The sequence below is a fragment of the Dermacentor andersoni genome, chromosome 3, assembly GCF_023375885.2.
Source record: "Dermacentor andersoni chromosome 3, qqDerAnde1_hic_scaffold, whole genome shotgun sequence".
NCBI classification, from domain to species: Eukaryota; Metazoa; Arthropoda; class Arachnida; order Ixodida; family Ixodidae; genus Dermacentor; species Dermacentor andersoni.
Genome location: NC_092816.1, coordinates 217,720,516 through 217,741,504, shown reverse-complemented (window position 1 = coordinate 217,741,504; position 20,989 = coordinate 217,720,516). Strand labels below are relative to the sequence as shown.

Here is a 20,989-nt window from a genome sequence, read left to right as displayed (position 1 = left end):
TGGAGGGTAGTGGTCCGTATATGTCAATACCAACACGATCAAAGGGTCGACTAGGACAGGGAAGGGGTTGTGATGGGTAGACTTGGCTAGGAGGTAATTTTCGGCGTTGGCACTGAGCACAGGAGCGAATGAACTTTCGGACGTAGTTATACATGCCACGCCAATAAAATAGGATGCATAGTCGGGCATAGGTCTTGAAGAAGCCGGCATGCGCGCACTGAGGGTCTGCGTGGAAAGCGTCGCAGATAAGGTCACGGAGATGGCAAGGTATCACAAGAAGCCACTTGCGACCATCAGAAAGGTAATTACGACGATAAAGAAGGTCGGCATGAATGCAGAAGTCGGTAGCCTGGCGGCGAAGAGCACGAGATGGTGAAGAGGTGGAAGGATCAGAAGGGAGTGTCGCTAACTCATTAAACTTAAATGCTGCAAAGAGGAAAGCAGTTTTATTTTGCATAGAGCACTCTATATAACCAGCAGTCTAAAAATTGGGACATCAGATATACCAATATCGCGCGAAGCTAAAGGTCTTGGCATAGTTTTTGAAGAACACATGACATGAACAGTTCAAGTAAATGAAACATTAAATAAACTTTCAAAGCTGTAGGGGTTTTACGCAAATATCACCACATCTTGCCTCAGAATATAAGATTGTTAGTTTACAAATCCCTTTTTTTGTCGAAATTATCGTACTGCTATTTAGTCTGGGGCACAAACTAACACTCAGAAACTACATGAACTTCAAAAGAAAGCCCTTCGCAACATCGTTGATGCTGCATATGAACACACACGGAACCAATGTTTAAGACTCTAAATCTATTACCAGTAAATGAGCTTTACCCTAAAATGTTAAATAAATGCTATAAAGTGAAAGCGAAAAATAACAATTCATTTCTTACTAAATTGTCCGGACTATGCTGGCCTGAGCATGCCCGTACACATTAAACTTAAATGCTGCAAGGACGAAAGCAGCTTTATTTTGCCCTCGGGATAAAGCACTCTATATAACCAGCAGTCTAAAAATCGGGACGCATTGAGAAATTGGACGCATTGAGAATGCGTGAGCTTTGGAAGGTGCCTAGAACGCGTACAAAGTACGGCACACGGATGTTAAACTACCATGATGATGATGAAGCAACATTTGCTGGGCCTGAAATAAGTCGGTGGTGCATGCAGGCACCAGACGGGGTGGTTCCCTAGTTACGGGACTCAATACTACCAGATACCTGATACCTGATACCAGATACCAGATACCTGCGCTGCTTAATAATCCAGAGTTTCAAATATAACACAATGCCACACCGAATTGTCTTATTTGCTTTGCTGTGACGTTCTATTTTTCGGCGCTTTTTGCTTTGACAAAAGAATGTGTAATCTCATGGAATATTCATGTGCTCATGTGAACCTGTTGTGTGTTCAAGCTTATTTCTTCTTTACTTTATTATTTCTTTTTACACAATGGTGTGTTGTTATGCTTCTTTTACTAGTATTTATGACAATAGCAGCTGATTTAAGACCGTACAAAAAATACGCCTGAATTCTGTACACTGTTCGGTTTATTTATGTTGGCGCGCTGTACTTGTTATGCGCCTTATCTGCCACTACTCAGGGTTGCACACCTCGTCAAACCTGATAGATGGCTTTTTGTCTGTGCCCACCAAGTGTCTTTGATACTGAAATAATTGATTGATTGGTTGACGGATTGATTGATTGACTGATTGATTGATTGATTGATTGATTGATTGATTGATTGAATGATTGATTGATTGATTGATTGATTGATTGATTGATTGATTGATTGATTGATTGATTGATTGATTGATTGATTGATTGATTGATTGATTGATTGATGCTGATGAAAGCGCTAATCCAGGGATGCTTGCGCTTTCCGATAACATGTTGCGCAGTGCATGAGATGTAAGTGTGGGCTCAAGGGCGGATAGGCAAGCACAGTCAGCGGAGACCAGTGAGTGAGAAAGGGCATCAGCGTCCGTGTGTTTGCGGCCGGAATGGTTGAGAACACGGATGTCGTACTCCTGTTGCTTAAGGGCCCAGCGAGCAAGTCGGCTAGATGGGTCCTTAAGAGTAGACAGCCAACAAAGGGCGGGATGGTCAGTGACAACATCAAAAGGGTGACCATACAAATAAGGACGGAATTTTCAAGGGCCCAAATAATGGCTAAACACTCTTTCTCTGTAACAGAGTAATTAGTCTCGATCTTTGTTAGAGTTCGGCTCGCGTAGGCAACGACATATTCATCAAACCCCACTTTTCATTGCGCGAGTGCGGTGCCGAGTTCAATGCTGTTGGCATCGATGTGGACCTCTGTGGGGGCTGCAGGACCAAAGTGGCAGAGGATAAGTGGCACAGTTAGCAGGTGACGTAATTTCGTGAAGGCATCACCGCAGGTGGGCGACCAAGCGGAAAGTTCTTTGTCGCCACTTAGAAGGGCTGTCAGGGGTGCACTTATGGAAGCGAAATTTCGAATGATACGTCGGAAGTAGGAGCATAAACCAAGAAAACTTTGAAGCTCCTTTAACTTCTCTGGTTGTTGAAAGTCGGTGACAGCACGGAGCTTGGCTGGATCTGGAAGGATGCCGTCTCGTGATACAACATGGCCAAGAATAGTGAGCTTTTGGGCGGCAAAACGACATTTTTTTAAGTTGAGTTGAAGTCCCGCGTCAGTAAGACATTTCAGAACTTGCTCGAGACGGCTGAGATGTGTTCAGAAATCAGCGGAAAAGACAACTACGTCATCCAGGTAGCATAGACATGTGTTCCATTTGAGGCCGCATAAAATATTATCCATCATTCTCTCAATAGTGGCTGGAGCATTACACAGGCTGAAAGGCATTATAATGAATTCGTATAATCCGTCAGGTGTTACAAATGCTGTTTTAGTTCGATCAGATGGTGCCAAAGGGACTTGCCAGTATCCGTAACGTAAATCCAGCGAAGAAAAGAACTCCGCTCCCTGCAAATAGTTGAGAGCGTCATCGATGCGCTGTAATTGGTAAAAGTCCTTGCGCATTATCTTGTTCAGACGTCGGTAATCGACGCAGAATCGAATAGAGCCATCCTTTTGCTTAACAAGAACGACCGGTCACACGCAGTAACTGTTTGAAGGCCGCACAACGCCACACTTGAGCATGTCAGCAACCTGATGGTAAATGACACGGCGCTCAGAGGCGGATACTCGGTAAGGGCGTTGCCGTAGAGGTGCATGACTGCCGGTATCTATGTGGTGATACACGGTCGATGTGCAACCCAAACCAGAAGCATGGCTGTTGAAAGAAGTGCGAAACTTCTGCAGGAGAGCGATAAGCTGGCTTCGTGCTGAATATGACGTTTCATCGTTGATGGAGCAGTGGAAAGCGTTGAGGAGTGACTGATCAACCGCAGGGTCACAAGTAAGTGCGCTAAGGTCCGCAGAAGTAGAAACAGCAGGAGCGTCAAAGATGCGAAAGGTGTCGACCAGATGAACGAGGCATAGACATTCACCATGAAATAAGGGTAAAAAGCAGGCCGTGAGATTGTCGACGACCATTTTCATGATGCCACTGTGAAACGTACGGAGAGCAAATGGTAGCGGGGAACATCTGTGGCGAATGAACACCTCAGAGGGCATAAAAAGAACAGTGCCATCAGAAATAGCAGCGCATGACACAGGCACAATGAAGGAAAAGCATGATGGGACGGCATTGTCTTCGGACACAAACAGTTTAGCACTAGAAGGGCGGTTTTCGATAGTCTCAAGGTCGGGACGTGCAGAAAGTTCGAGTTCGGCGTGACAACAGCCAATAATGGCATTATTATTTGCAAGGAAGTCCCAGCCTAATATAATGTCATGGGAACATGAGGGCATCACAACGAATTCGACGGTATACAGTAGTCCTTGAATGAAGATGCGAGCAGTACAGGCAGTGAGAGGCATAATACTTTGAGCGTTCGCGATTCGAAGGAAGAAGTCGAAAAGAGGCATCAAAACCTTTCGTAGTGTGCAGCAGTGTTCGGCAGAAATTACGGATATGGCGGCTCCTGTATCCACAAGTGCCAGGACGGCGATTCCTTCAACAGACACTTCAATTACGTTGGCTGGAGAGGGATGAGGACTTGGGCATTGCGATGTGGACGTAGTTCAAGCCTCAGGAACTGTGACCATCAGTTTTTCTGCTCGGTGGACACAGGACGGTGCCACATCGGATAAAGCGAGCTACGACGTGGAGATGGTGAGCGGCAGGTAGAATGCAGTTGGCCAGTCAGTGGAAAAGGAAGAGGTAGGAAGGCTGAAAGGCGAAGAGGAAAACTGAGCGGGGAAAGGTGGCACTCGCCGGATGTTCCGAAGAGGAAGCATGCAACGACACCACAAGCAAAACACATTGGACGGTCATCGAAGGTGCACCACTGGTGGGGGTAAGGTCTGAGTCATGGTTGAAGAGTAGAAAAATACTGTTGGTCGGGTAGCGGCATAGGAGGAAAATGCTGTCGGTCTGGAAGCGGCATAGATGGCGGCAAAAATGCCGGGGGTCGATGCATAGAGGGCGGCAAGAGCGTTTGTGGAGGAGATCGGGAAACTGCTTCAGCGTAAGTGAGACGCGCAGTGACAGGTGTCTGCTCAGCGACTCTAGGAACGGCTTGAGAGACTTGCTCTTGAATGAAGTCGCGGATTGTAGGAGGCAAAGAGGGTGGTGGTTCTGGGACAGAAGACATCAAAGATAGCTGGCGGGCAACCTCTGCGTGAACGAACTCCTGAATTTTTATGAACAGAACAGCATGGTTGTCTTCGACTCCAAGGCTTGACAGAGAGTCGGCAGGCATAGTGGGACGTCGGGTGTGAAGCCATTGCCTGCGCAACTCATCGCAACACTAATTCTATCACTTCAACAACAGTGTGAGGACTCCTCGATAATAACATTTGAAATGCGTTGTCCTGAATACACTTCACTATATTTTTGATCTTCTCCTCCTCTGACATCGATGCATTAACCCAACTGCAAAGGTCAATAATGCCTTCAATGTAGCTCATGAAGTTCTCTCCGACTTCTTGGGATCGTGTGCGCAAACGTTGTTCTGCACGAAGCTTTCATACTGCTGGCCGACCAAAAATTTGGGTAAAGCTGGTCTTGAAGACCAACCACCATGTGAGGTCGGCTTCATGGCTTAGAAACCATAGTTTTGCAACGTCCATAAGATATAATGCGACGTTTCTCAACTTGGTAACATTGCCCACTGGTTATGGGCACTCACTCGCTCATAAGAGACCCGCCGTGGTTGCTCAGTGGCTATGGTGTTGGGCTGCTGAGCACGAGGTCACGGGATCGAATCCTGGCCACGGCGGCTGCATTTCAACGGGGGTGAAATGCAAAAACACCCATGTACTTAGATTTAGGCGCACATTAAAGAACCCCAGGTGGTCGAAATTTCCGGAGTCCTTCACTACAGCGTGCCTCATAATCAGAAAGTAATTTTGGAACATAAAACCCCACATTTTTTTTTTTTTCGCTCATAAGAGGAGATCCAATCTTCAACGTCTTGGTCATCTGTGCCAGAGAAGATAGGGGGATCTCGATGACGCAAGGCACCGGCACAGACCAGGGTGGGCGGCGCCACTGGAGGAGTTGGAGTGCATGCATCGTCGGGCATGATAGGGGGTAGAGTGCGACTCTGAAGTTCCAGGGTGGTCGAAACCCAGCACCTCCACCACTTGCTAAGAGATTTATTAGCAATGGACGCAGGCGAATGGGCAGCAGTCGCAAGCGTTCTGCTAAGGACAGCAACCACCAGCTCATACCGCTAGCGATGATGCTGAGGTGCAGGCTACTCTTCTTTGTTACAGTTGGTTAATTTGTTTCTATAAAAGCATGTAACAGAAAGAGAATACACAAGGACAATCCATCACTACACTCAAGCTCTTCCAGCACACGCCAAGTGTCATCTGCTTGTGTGACAATGTTGAGACGAGCTAAGCGGTCAGCCTCAAGCTTTCTTTTCGCAAGCACCAAGGATCACCCTTGTTACGCTGGGGCTGGAAATCTAGCGATCGGCGACATGTAAAGCTGTGACATCATGTCCCTCTGCAATGCAACATGCGAGTGGAGTGGCTGCAGCAGACCGGACTGACAGTATCAGATTGGCACCAGCATCTACACGTTTGCAGCCTCCACTTCACGTTGGAGGATTACTACCACAACAGGGAGGTTTAGCGTGTCCGGTATTTGGGTAAACACAAGTGCAGGCACATGCAGACTGATCGTTTTACCAAATGAACGGAAGTGCAAATGTGAGTGGTCTGCAGAGTGCAGCCACCTGGTGGCACAGAGCTTAACCAGACAAACACAGAGCTAATATAGTAGGAACCAAGTGCATCCTACTTTGCTGCTGATGTAAATTTTCAGCAGGAGCGTAATCGTGAACACATCTTTTTAAATGCTTAAAATGTTTTACACTTAATAACAGCAATCCAGTATTAGCTCTGTTTGAGGCTGGTTAAGCTATGTGCAGGCCACTCAGGCTGCTCACGTTTACCCTAACAGCCCTTCCTCGGAGCAATAATATCATGGAGGAGCTTTAGTTTACACCTCTGCCCATCCGTTAAAATGCCCAGCTTGCCTGTGCTGACTGGAATATCGGACAAACTCTGTGCCGCGACAGAACGCTCACTGTGAGCGTGACTTGGATGGCTCTTGCTGTGAATAAATGGCCAGGCAGATAACGGAGACATCGGAGAGGCTTCGTGCACTGGCTCCAAGACCACTGGAAGTAGACGTCACTATGTCACGTTATGATGCAGAGCCAGTCAAGGCGGAGCTTGTCCCGATAATTCAGCAATCGAGTTGAGGAGAAAAAGCATGGCTAGGGAGGGGGTAGCTCGTAATTTTCTATAGCTCTCTTAATTCTTGCCGTACCGCACCCATTGGGCATCGTTAGTCCACTAACGATGGTTAGCGCTATCCTCTGCACTATCAGACATGAGAGCAGAGTACTATTCTTTTGTTTTCTAAGCAGTTCGCTTTTTCCCCTCAGGTGGTGATTGTTGAACCCACTGCGGAGTTTTTGTGATCGTCAAAGCAGAAAGCAAAAATGGCCGCCCGCTATCGATGGTTTGAAATGCCGCTTTCGGAACCTTCCATGCCGCTCACAGACACACTGCACCATAGGATGTGAGGGATGTGAAGAAGCCTATATTTTCATTTTCTAAGCAGTTTGTTTTTTCCCCACAAGGCGTTAACTTTTTAACGCACTCTGTAATTTCGCGATCGTCAAAGTAGAAAGCAAAAATGGCCGCTTCTGGGAGCGGCGTGCACACTTCGAAAGACCGCATATCTAGCGGTTCCGCTGCATTTGCAGCTGGTCTTATCGATGGATCGAGCGGCCGCAGCCCGGAATGCCAAACTGTAGAGCTTGCTCTTAAACTGTTCTAGTGCAATACATGTTCAACGAAAAATTTTCATTTTTTGGGGGGGATATAGTGCCTATTAGACGGAATACATTTTGTATACCTCATTATTTTTGTGACATTATTTTTTTCTGAGTATATACGAGTGTGTCTTCAAAAAGTTTGTTCAATTTTATCCCACAATTTTGATTCTGGCAAGTTGTATATTTTTTTACATACATCTCGATAACAAAACTTTTATGCATGAAAAGTGCATTCATTCTGCCTTTTGTTTATGTATAACATAAAATACCGAGTGCAGTAGTTCCTTCAGAAGAAGAAGTCTGGCGTAAACTACAAAAAACACGTATTTTCCCTATAGTACGGAAAGAGTTACTATGAGACACTCCACTTAAATTCCGGCACTACTGTTTTGTTGTAGCTGTACCCTACGCATCTACAAAATTTGTCCAAACCATTTCAGGGACCATTTAAAGCCCAGTCACTGCTTTCCATCTGCTAAAGAAAGTATCACAAGTTATCAGAAGTGAAAGAACAACAAACGTTTTCAAGGCAGTGCAGATACAAAAGAAGTAATGCAAGCTTTGTTTTCGATTTAGTAGCAGAAGCCTACATGACAAATTGTTTATTGTAGTCTGTAATTTAGTGTTTCTTGAAGTCTGCTCATGTAGCAGCTTTATCTTTTGTGCTACAACCAGTGATGTTTTCCTTGCACCAGGCCCTTTCACATGTTTCTATGGCACACAAGTCCTTCAGCAGCTGTTTCTTTTGTTTTTCCACCAACTTTATTGTTTTTTTTTTCAACAATAATTTACTTAGGCGTTTCGGAAAGCTAGTCATCCAGCAGTCATTCATCCTTGAAGAGCTTGTTTGTGACCAGGCTCCAAAGATGTTGATAGCTTATTCATGCAGTTCCTTTAATGAAAGTTAGTGATATTGCATTTAAAACTGATCCTAATTGTCCATGATACTTGGCTGTGTTTCTTTTTTGGTAGTCATTACAAGCGAGGAACTTAAGTACTAGAAGTGGGAGAATATCAATGTTTTTCAAATATGAATCAAATTGAACATCGAAACTTACAGTAATATTTATTTCAGCACAATTAGGTACCATACCTCTACTGACTAGCGCAAGAAAGAACAAAATATATCGGGGATCAAGGATCAGTTTTAAACACAAATATGCTAACTGTAGTTAAAAATAGCCTCTCAACAGCTTTGGAGCGTGGTTGCAAACAAGCTTACCAAGAAAGAATAGCTGCTCTTGAACTAGCTTTACAAAAATGCTAAATAAACTGGCCGGCAAAAAAAAATGGGAAATTGTTGAAAGAGAAAAAAAAATGGTGCTAGAGGACTTGTTTGCTGTAGACATATGTAAACGGCCCTGTTGCAAAGAAAACATCGCAGGTTGTAGAGACAGCACTGACACATGAATAGAGTGCCAACAACCTCAAATGAGAGACTGCTAGCAAAAATAACAGGTTGTCATGTAGACTTCCGCCGGAAAACTGAATTTGTATTACCAATGTTCATTCTCCATTGCTTCGAAAAAATTTGTCGTTGCCACACTTCTGATGGCTTGAGGCATTTTCCTTATTGGACAAAGAAGAGCAACAAGACTTTAACACTCAGTTGCAAAATATTTGGTTAGTTCCTATTTAAAAAGACTGCATAACTACTTTTTGAATATGAATATGAATAGTTAGTGTGTAGTATTCAAATCGTATTCGAAACTTTGCATATTTGCCCACCCCTACTAATTATGACAAAATATGAGGCACACCATAGTGGAGAACTTTAACCACCTCAGGTTCTTTAATGTGCGCCTAATACAATGTTCAATAGCCTGGCAAGGGAACAATAATTAATGATATCCAGTCAGCCTCCAGAGTCTATGGAGGCGCACGTTTATCTAGGTCAATTACTCACAAGGGACCCTGACCATGAGAAGGAAATTTACAGAAGAATAAAAATGGGGTGGAATGCATACAGCAGGCACTACCAAATTCTGATTGGGTGGGAGCTTACCACTGTCGTTGAAAGTGTCAAATCATTGCATTGTACAGGTGCTAACACATGGGGCAGAAACGTGGAGGTTAACAAAGAAGATCGAGAACAAGTTAAGGACTGTGCAAGGAGCAGTGTAACGAGATGTTAGGTGTTAGGCTAAGAGATGGGAAGTGAGCTGTGTGGACCAGAGAGCAAATGGTGATAGCCGATATTCTAGTTAACATCATGAGAAAAAAATTTAGCTAGGCAGGTTATGTAATGCGTAAGGCAGATAACCAGTGGACCATTAGGGTTACAGAATGGGTTCCAAGAGAAGGGAAGCACACTCGAGGACAGCGGAAAATTAGGTGAGGTGATGAAATGAGGAAATTTGCAGACAGAAGTTGCAATCAGCTAGCACAAGACATGGGTCATTGGAGATCACCAGAAGGGGCCTTCGTCCTGGCAGTGGACATTAAAATAGGCTGGTGATGATGATTAATCCACGTACACAAGCATCTTTGGATTCTGCTGCCGCCGAGATCGAACCTGTGACCTCCAAGCTCAGCAACGCAACACTATAGCCACTAAGCGAGCACAGTGGGTGAGCTGGTATGTGATCATTGCATCATACAGGGGTACCTGTGAAGCTGCGATGATGGCCTTCCTGGAAGCTGCCTCGCCTGCAGGGCTGAACTGGCCATCCGTCAGAACAAGCAGCACATGGAACTCACGGCTGTCGACGGCAATTTGCTGCGCTTTCTGCACCAGGGGTGCAAAGCTTGTTGGGCCTGACAGCTGCACCTAGAAAACAGCAACCAAAGTGATCATGGTCTATATTCACAAAACCTTTTCTTTTGGAAGATTGTTTACTCATCGGCTGGCATTATTATGCCATCTAGTATTGACAGTGGTTAATGAGATGTTCATCATGACTGGATGTAGGCGCGTAGACCTGTACGACCGTCAATTTGTACCTCTTATTAAGTTTCACAACAAGACCTGCCACCCTCTCGTTAATTCTATAAAATTCCTGTATGTTACCAGCTATATCCTTATTAATCGGGAATTCAACTCCTAGTTCTCGTCTCTCCGCGAAGCCCCAGTAGCACAGGACATGCCCGCTTTTTAGCACTGTATATGCTTCATTTGTCCTCCTAACCTCAGTGAGCCCTATTATGCCCCATTTACTGCCCGCTGATTTCTCCAATAGCACTGCTAGACTCACCTCACTAGATAACATTCTAGCGTTAATTAAACGTTGCCAGGTTCAGATTCCAACGGCGGCCTGTCCGGATCCAGAGATCCTTAGCACCCTCTGCTGCGTCACAGGTCTGACCACCACCATGGTCAGTTGCTTTGCAGCTGCTGGGGGCTCAGGGCCAAGGTTTGATTGTCGTATTCATATAGGAGATTAGCCTAGACTTGAGGAGGGAATGGAAGAAACTGGCACACAAGAAGCCGATCAATGAGTTTGCGGCAAGAGGGAAAATAGAGGAATTTGGGATCAAGCTACAGAACAGGTATTCGGCCTTAACTCAGGAAGAGGACCTTAGTGTTGAAGCTATGACTGACAATCTTATGGGCATCATTAAGGAGTGTGCAATAGAAGTTGGTGGTAACATTGTTAGACAGGATACCAGTAAGCTATCGCAGGAGACGAAAGATCTGATGAAGAAATGCCAATGTATGAAAGCCTCTAACCCTACAGCTAGAATAGAACTGGCAGAACTTTCCAAGTTAATTAATCAACAAGCGTAATACAGCTGACAAAAGGAAGTATAACATGGATAGAATTGAACATGCTCTCAGGAATGGAGGAAGCCTAAAAGCAGTGAAGAAGAAACTAGGAATAGGCAAGAATCAGATGTATGCATTAAGAGACAAAGCCGGCAATATCATTACTAATATTGACGCAAAATAAGTTTGCACGTGATGACATGGGACCCTTAGGGCGAGAACAACGAAGTTCGTGGTTGAACGCGTGCTCTCCGAGGACCAGCCATCACAAAAGGCAGATGTTTTTTTGCCAATCTGTCGGTAGTAAACTGTGTTAGTTGTAATAGCTGGGTGACATTTCTGGTGGAGACGCAGGGTACGGTCGACGTTAAGATCTCCGGAGCATACCCCAGACCTAAACCCGGCGAGAGTAGTTCAGCCGAGCTTACCCCTGTGCACGTACGTGCCAGCCGACGTCTCCAGGGACTCCAGCCACAGCATGGTCTGCTACCCGAACGAACTAGAATGACGAACCAACCACCTCCTGCCACTCCTGCAGCATCGCACGTTGTCATCAATCACATCCCGACGCCGAATCTGTTCCACGCGAGTGTTTCAGAGGACGCCGACGACTGGCTTTACCATTTTGACCGGGTGTCCAACCTCAACGACTGGAACCACGAGCGTAAGCTACGCTACGTGTACTTCGCTCTTGAGGATTCCGCGAAAGCATGGTTTGAGAACCACAAGGCGACACTGACGTCATGGGAAGAATTTCGTAGACAGTTCCTCAATGCCTTCGCCAGGGCGTACAGGAAGGAGAGGGCGGAGTTAGCGTTGGAGGCAAGAATTCAAGGCCCAAATGAAAGAGTGACAGCGTACATAGAAGACATGAATCGGCTTTTCAGACGTGCGGAGGCTTCTATGACTGAAACAAAGAAGGTGCACCATCTCATGCACAGCGTCAAAGAGGAAATCTTTGCTGGCCTCATTCAAAATCCGCCGATGACACTTGCAGAGTTTTATGACGAAGCCACTACTATGGAAAAGGCCCTTCAACAGCAGGCCAGGCAAAACAACAACGACGCCATGATTTCAAGGGAGCTCTCTGCCGTTACCCTCGGTAACGACGTTGGCGCCTTGCGAGAACTCATCAGGGCTGTCGTCAAGGAGGAACTGCAGAAGATGCAGACGACCACTGCCCCTGTTGGACAACTTTCCATTGCGGAAATGGGGCGCGCTGAGGTCTGATAGGCCGTCCATATTCCTGGACAGTAGGAGGCACCACAGCAGAGTTACGCTGAAGCAGTACGCCGTCCGCCACCCTCAAGTGCGTGCAGCATGGTACACCCCACTCAACAAATGGACGTAAGCTTCAGGACGCCTCGCAGCCCACCGCATGTCGCCGAAGCAAGGACTAGGAAGAGCGACGTCTGGCGCACCACAGACTACAAGCCCCTTTGTTTTCATTGTGGCAAAGCCGGACACATCTACAGAATGTGTCCTTATCGTCCTGTGGGGCTCCGTGGATTCTCGCCGAATGCACCTCGTCCACGACCTGGTGAGTGGCCGCCGGAAATAGAGAGTTTCATATCAGGGGGTATGTAAGTCAAAGAACAAAAAATGATTACTTCAGATTAGTACACGTATTGCGAAGGTACTGAAATTCGCAATCTAACAGAGACAACGAAGCATGGCTGACGCAAGTGTCTCCTAATCTTTTTATGTGGAATGCCTCGATAATTTCCCGCGTGGTTTGGCATCTGTGTCTGGAAAGAATTTTGGTGTCTTCAAAGAAAGGTTTGCAACCACAATCGAAACAATGTGCCGCTAAATGTGATGCATTAGGGTTGTTTAGTGAATGTTTGTGTTCTTTTAGTCTAATGTTAATGCACCTACCGCACTGTCCAATGTAAGCTTTCCCGCACTCGAGTGGTATCAGACATATCAGTTAACATATATATAGAAGAACATATATGATAGAGAGTTTCGTCGCGAATCGTCGCAGTGTTGATCAGCGATGGCAGGAGCCTCGTTTGTCGTCTCCTGCTCGTTACAGGTCACCATCACCAAGCCAAGCCTTTGCTCGCGGCGCTCTGAGACGCTGCTTACCTAAATGATGTCTTGAATGGTGAAGCTGCAAAAGTAGTGGAAAGATTAGCGGAGGGAGTTGACGATTTAAGGGCGATAGCACAGCAAGTCCAGATCGTGGAGGTGCAAGGAAGGAACGGAGCAATTGCCAAGGACGTTGTGGCTGTTAATCGTGAGATAAGAAAGCTAAGCCAGGAGAAAGGATTTGAAGTGGCAGACGTAAACAGAGAAGTGCATAGAGCAGGCTTTGGCGGAGGCTTTACACGAGATGGCATCCACTTTAATGGAAGGCTAGGAGCCGAGATCGGCTGGCGCCTGACAGGTCGGGCAGTAGCTTTTTTAGGGGGTCCACTGCGCCTCAGGGCATAGGGGTAGGTAGAAACAGTGTAGAAAGTGCAACAATAGAGGCTGACGCCAATAAAATGGCCACTAGGAGGTCCAGGAAGAACTGTACAAAGAAATTTAACACGAGGATCAGGTACATAAACATGCAAGGCGGTAGAAAGAGAGCGAGGTGGTTAGAAATAGAGCAGCAGTTAAAGGACGAAGAAGTAGGTGTATACGCGCTATGCGAAACACATCTCAGGGATCTAGAAGACCCACCATTTATTGAAGGCTACGTCTGGGAAGGGAGCAATAGAACAACAACGGAGAGGAAGGGAGGAGGAGTAGGTATGCTGATACACCAAGGAACAAATTGGCAAAGAATAAAGTTAACTTGCAAAGAACATGTCTGGGTATCAGGTAAAATTGCCGGTAAAAAGGCATGGCTAGGAGTAGTTTATTTAGGGACAGGGGACAAATGCAGGCAAGAGAACAAAGATCTAGTGAAGTGTCTCGATGACGATATAAAGCAGTTTGGAGAAGGTGCCGATATTTGTCTGCTGGGTGACATGAATGGCAACATCGAGGATCTGGATGGATACACAGCAGGCACGTACCCAGGATTTTTTTTCGGGGGGGGCCCACCACCACCTCCATCATCATCATCATCATCATCATCATCATCATCATCCTGTTTTATGTGCACTGCAGGACGAAGGCCTCTCCCTGCGATCTCCAACAACCCCTGTGCTGCGCCAACCGATTCCAACTAGCGCCCGCGAATTTCCTAATTTCATCGCTCCACCTAGTGTTTTGTCGTCCTCGATTGCGTTTTCCTTCTCTTGGTACCCATTCTGTAACCCTAATGGTCCAACGGTTATCTAACCGGCGCATTACATGACCTGCCCAGCTACATTTTTTCCTCTTGATGTCAATTAGAATATCGTCTATACCCGTTCGCTCTCTGATCCAAACCGCTATCTTTCTCTCTCTTAACGTTGTGCCTAGCAATTTTCGTTCGATCGCTCTTTGCGCTGTCCTTAACTTGCTCTCAAGTCTCTGCCTCATATGTCAGCACTGGTAAAATGCACTGATTGCACACCTTACTTTTGAATAATAATGGTAACCTTCCAGTCAGGAGCTGGCAATGTCTGCCGTATGCGATCCAACCTATTTTTATTCTTCTGTGAATTTCCTTCTCATGATCAGGGTTCCCTGTGATTAATTGACCTAGGTAAACGTACTCCTTCACAGTCTCTAGTGGCCAACTGGCGATCCTGATCTCTTGTTCCTTTGTCCGGCTATTTATCATTATCTTCATCTTCTGCATATTAATAGTCAACCCCACTCTTACACTCTCTCTGTTAAGGTCTCCAATCATTTGTTTTAACTCGTCTGCATTGTTGTTGAATAAAACAATGTCATCGGCAAACCGAAGGTTGCTGAGATATTTGCCGTCGATCTTTACTCCTAAGCCTTCCCAGTTTAATAGCTTGAATTCTTCTAAGCACGCAGTAAATAGCTTTGGAGAAATTGTGTCTCCCTGTCTGACCCCTTTCTCTACAGGTATCTCCCTGCTTTTCTTGTGTAGAATTAAGGTAGCTGTAGAACCTCTGTAGATATTCTTACGCGAAGGACGAGTCAGTAAGACGAGAAACTATTTACAGATTATATTTACAACAACGGTTGCAGCGCTGACCGGTTAGATTCACAGCGCGAGCCCAGTTAGTTCTTCCTCCTCTTTTCTGGAGTGATGGCGCCCACGCGCATCGGTCAAACAAACGAATACCAGACGCATGTAGCAATACGTTCCAAGCTTTTTACGTAAGCGTTCTGTACTCCTTGATTACGTAGTGCCTATATGACTGCTGGTATCTCTACTGAATCAAATGCATTTTCGTAATCTATATAAGCCACATAGAGGGGCTTATTGTACTCTGCAGATTTCGCGATAACCTGATTGATGACATGGATGTGATCCATTGTAAAGTATCTCTTCCTGAAGCCAGCGTGTTCCCTTGGTTGACAAAATCCAGTGTTGCCCTTATTATATTGGATATTATTTTGGTAAATATTTTATATAATACTGGGAGCAAGCTAATGGTCCTATAATTTTTCAATTCTTTAACGTCTCCTTTTTTGTGGATTAGTATAATGTTTGCATTCTTCCAGTTTTCTGGGACCCTTGCACTCGATAGACACTTCGTATAAAGAGCCGCCAGTTTTCCAAGCATTATGTCTCCTCCATCTTTGATTAAATCGACTGTTATTCCACCTTCTCCTCCCGCTCTTCATCGTTTCATGTCTTGCAGGGCCCTTGTGACCTCATAGCTAGTTATAGGAGAGTTTCTGTGTCCTGTTCATTACTGTTTCTAAGTGAGGTATCGTGACTCTTCTGGGTACTGTATACAGGTCAGCTTAGAATTTTTCCGCTGCTTTTACTATATCTTCGAGATTTCTGATGATACTATCCTTCTTATCTTTTAGTGCATACATCATGGTTTGTCCTATGCCAGGTTTCTTTTTTACTGATTTCAGGCTGCGTTCATTTTTTACGGCTTCTTCAGTCTTTCTCATGTTATAGTTTCGAATATCAGTTATTTTCGCCTTGTTGATCAGTTTTGACAGTTCCGCGAATTGCGTAACACTGTGCGGCCGCCAGTCCCATAAAACCGCGTAGAGCCCAGGACTCTGCGATTCTAGACGTACTGCGCTCACCACGAAAGGTTAGAAAAACAGCCACATAAGCACAGCACAGAAGTGGCTACGTGAGGCGGTTCGACCGATAACTGTAGAAGCGCCATTCAAAACAAGTAATTGTTCTCCACTTCCGGCGGCGTTTTCTCTTCTTCCTTTTTTTTAATAAAAAGATGTTGATCCATAAATATTCTCATAAACAACGGTTAACTTTCTTATTATTCGCTTTTGCTTGCAGTTTGGTTGTTGCCTTGGCTCTCTCCCTTAGTAGATCGCCTAATTTCTCAACTCCTTGCGATTTTTTGTTTCCAGTTGCCAATTTTGCACGAAAAGTGCTATACAATTGGGGAAAAACAGACGAGGTAACGGACGACAGTCATCTTGCTCATGGGTTTAAGGGTTATTGCAGGGTTTCATGATGGACGCTCTTTCACATTATTTTATTTCCCACCTTATCTAACCTATATCACGTGTATATGGTTCCGGGCATCTGCCAGCGTCGCGGCGAGCCGTAACTCAAGGAAATAATGAAGCAAAAGGAAAAGTTAAACGCAATTGGCATTTTCTCCGGCCGCAACTCGTTCCATGAGAGTGCAGACCAGCTGAGTAACAGCCGCATCGCTCTCCTAGTCCCAGGATCAGCCTAAACAAAGAAGATTGAACTAACAAAAGCAACAGCTATGCGCGTGACGGTTGAATAGATGGTGACAACTGAACGCATCTCGAGTTAATCGCGCGGGTGCGGAATCTATGAGAAAAGTGTCCTTCACATTACAAGAGATGCCGATAACTACCGCCATCTAAAAGGAGTGAAAAAGGCAGCAGAATGTTGACCGATGAACAGCTGCCAAGTCTCAACATTGATCTGGCGGCGCTTTAGGAATGTGTGAGGAGTGGTGGCGTGGGTGGGGAGGGTGGGGGGGGTATGCCACTTGATTTCGGGGGGGGGGGGGGGGGGGGGGCCCGGGCCCCCCCGGGCCCCCCCCTGGGTACGTGCCTGATACACAGATTGTAATGGGAAGTTGATGCTAGACTTCTGTGAGCGACACAACCTAGTTATAGTAAACAGAGAAACTAAGTGTGAGGGGCAAATCACGTGGGAGTCCCGTAACAGACAAACGACCATTGACTACTGCTTAATGTCGCAGGGGTTGTATAGCAAGCTCGCAATAATGGAAATAGACGAAGAGGGTAAGTACAGCCTCGGAAGTAATCATAAGTGTATTAGTCTACAGTTGGGAGCCCTACTCAAAAGAGAAATGCAGGGAAGTCAAAAAGAGTACGCAAAATTAAATGACGTGCAAATAGCGGCTGACATAGAGGAAGCAATAAAGAAACATCCCATGGAAAGGTGGGATTAAAATCAGTTAGAACTACTCATTAGTACAAAAATAAAAGAAGTAAAAGGAGCAAACCGCTGGAGAGGAAAGAGGAAGCCACGAAGTTGGTGGAATAAGGAAATTAGAGAGGCCATCGAACAACGACGGTGGGCATCTCGGGAACACAGAGAAGCAAAGAGGGCGCAGTTATCTGAAGAGGAAATAGGCCGAAAATGGGAATATTATCGACAAAAGAAACAACAAATGCAGGTCCTCGTCCAGGCTAAAATAAAGCAGTCCTCTGATCGCTGGCTGGCTGAAGTTCGCGATGCAACTAAAGGGGGGTCAAGAAAATTCTGGAACCATATAAGCTGGCCGGGTAAAGCTAATCACAGAAAACAGGAACAGATTCACCATGCCGAAGGAAATTGTTTAGAGGGAGATGACGCTGTGAACTACATTGGTTCAGTTATAGCAGAGTCATTCAGGAAAGACGATAGGGTAATTGCCCCAAGTGAGGGAACAACACAGAATAGCATAATGAAAACAGCTTAGAACTGACCAATCTTAACTGGAAAAGGCGGAAGCAAATGTTCCAAAATGCACGTCCGCGGGGATAGACGAAATTCCAATCAAGTTAATTAATGAACTTGGCCCAAGAAGCAAGGAAACGCTGATAAAAGCATTGGAGGCAGTCATTACAAATAAGCAAATTCCGCACAGCTGGAAACAGAGTAAAATGAATTTGATTTATAAAGGGAAAGGTGATAAGAAGAGCATGAAATCCGTCCGGCCAATTACGATAATATCAGTTATATCTATGCTGGCGATGCAGGCGGTGAAATTAAAAATGCAGTCATGGGTAGAAAGTAATAGAATACTCGGAGAACTTCAGAACGGGTTCAGAAGTGGTAGGCGCTTAGATGATAGCCTGTTCGTGCTTACCCAGTGCATAGAAATAGCTAAGGCGGAAAATAGACCTCTGTATTTAGCCTGCCTGGACATAAGCGGTGCATATGACAACGTCAACAGGGAACGCCTGTGGAACATATTAAAAGATGAAGGTATCGGTCATGAGGTAATTGATTTTCTACAGGAAATATATCGAGAAAATAATGTTGAAATAACATGGGAAGGAAGGAAACATGGGAAGAGTACGACAACTGTCGAGGTACACAAAGGATTAAGGCAAGGTTGTCCTCTATCGCCGCTGCTGTTCATGCTTTATATGACAAGTATGGAAAGAAGGTTACCAAGAAAGAATCTAGGGTATAACCTGCCATACAGATTAGGCAGAAAGGTTGTTGAGCAACGACTACTGGGTTTAATGTATGCGCACAATATTGTACTGTTAGCAGATAGCCAGGAAGATTTTCAAACTCTGGTTAATTACTGTGGGGACGAAGGAGACAGCTTAGGTTTCAGTCTTAGTGCAGCTAAGTCCGGTGGGATGTTTTTCAATGATACAACTGATCAGGAGCTTACATTACAAGGCCATGAAATACCCCGAGTGGCCGAATACAAATATCTCGGGGTATGGATAAACAAAGGGCAGATGTACACGGAAAAGCACGAACAGTCTCTCATAGCAAAAGGGCGAAGAGATGCCGGGATAATGAAACATAAGGCATTGTGGGGGTACAACAGGTATGAGGTACTGAGAGGTATTTGGAAGGGAGTAATGGTGCCGGGGCTTACTTTCGGGAATGCGGTCCTGTGTTTAAGGGCAGAGGTTCAGTCGAGACTAGAAGTAAATCAGAGAGCTGTGGGAAGGTTAGCACTAGGTGCCCACGGGAAAACCACAAACGAAGCAGTACAGGGAGATATGGGCTGGGCATCGTTCGAAGCACGGGAAGCTCAGAGTAAAATCCTATATGAAAAACGTCTGAGGAAATTGGATGATAACAGGTGGGCAACTAAGGTGTTTAAATACCTATACAGAAAGAGCGTTGACTCACAATGGCGGAAAAGAACTAGGAAGCTAACCAGTAAGTATGCCTGACACGAGGACGAAGAAAGACAGAGCATTAAACGACAGGTTAAAAATGCGGAAGGTAAAAATTGGATAAATTCAATGGAAAAGAAGCATGGTGTGGAACTATATCGATACTGGAAACAGCAGATCAGGAAGGAAGCGTTTTATAATAACTCAAGAGGCAGTGCCCTACTCTTTGAAGCTAGATCAGGATGTCTTAGAACGCAGAGCTATAAAAAGAAATTTAACGAAGAAGACACGTGTACTGTGTGTGGTAATTATGTAGAAACAATGGAACACCTCGTACTAAAATGTGATGGTAGCAAGCTCGATGTCGATGCGGCCACAGTCACCCTTCCCGAGGCCCTAGGGTTCAGAGATGATAATAGTCATGTAAATAAATATGCGGTGGAAATTAGCAAAAGGCGATTGGAGGATTGGTGGCTCAAAAGCAGAGAGGTGACATAAGGTTAAAAGGGTAGGAAGACTTATTTAAAAATCGAGAAATTCAATAACACACAACACAGATAAAAATAGAAATTAAAGGCAAAATAACAAGCTGAGCATGGTGGCAACTGCCATCGCCCCGTTTCAAAGGGGACGCTCCTACCTTCCATCCGTCCATCCATCCACCTAGCCCGGCGGGTCGGGAAAACCGAGTTCAGCGACCTCCGGAGGTGAGGCCGCTGACGACGACCATACGCAAGATCCTCCACTACGACGACAACGACGAAAACAGAACGACGCAGACGTACAGACGGAGTCAAACACCTTACGAGAGGTAGTAACGTCGAACATTCCCGTCACCATAGACGACGAAGAAATAACGGCGTTAATCGACACTGGAGCGGACGCCTCAGTTATGAGCATGGACCTTGCCTGCAAGCTGAAGAAAGTTTCTACCGAGTGGACTGGGTCGCAGATTCCCACTGCAGGAGGCCATCTGCTAACCCCGGTAGGAAGATGCACAGCGCGAGTGAGCCTTAACTTACAAAAGTCGCTGGTAACGTTTTCGACGGCGCAGGCCTTAGCAGGGAGCAGCACTGATGACACGTATGTCAGCGCCTTGAGGATTGTTGATGAGAACATCACGGTGCCGCCAAGGAGCAGCGTATTGAGCCTCGTCACCTGCGACGCATTCGATGGCTATGAGGATATTGCCGAGGCAAATATCCTGCTGCTGCTCGAAAGACATCTGCAGTTTTGTTGACCAACTTCAGCCATGAGTATCAGCACGTCCCTCAAGGTACAGCGGTGGCATTCCTGAATGACATTGCTGACTTCTCAGACATCGGCACATTACAAGTGACTTCACCGGATACAACAACTCACGCCAGTCTGAATACCTGCGTCCACATTAATCCTGACTTAGCAGATGTACAGAAGGATCAGCTGCTGGGCCTACTGACAGAGTTCTCCTGCTGTTTTTCCACGGAATCCAAAGTCCAGCGCACTTCCGTTACGCAACACCGGATCGTT

General features: G+C 45.6%; 1 protein-coding gene across 2 annotated transcripts in view; it reads right to left on the bottom strand.

The window, feature by feature from the left end:
- Positions 1 to 20,989, bottom strand: part of LOC126524293 (uncharacterized) — a 78,973-nt gene that overhangs the window by 8,774 nt on the left and 49,210 nt on the right. For both annotated transcript variants that reach the window (XM_055067226.2, XM_050172628.3), the window contains one exon: positions 10,028 to 10,189. In XM_055067226.2, the coding sequence (XP_054923201.2) occupies positions 10,028 to 10,189 (162 nt within the window). The remainder of the gene's footprint in view (positions 1 to 10,027; positions 10,190 to 20,989) is intronic.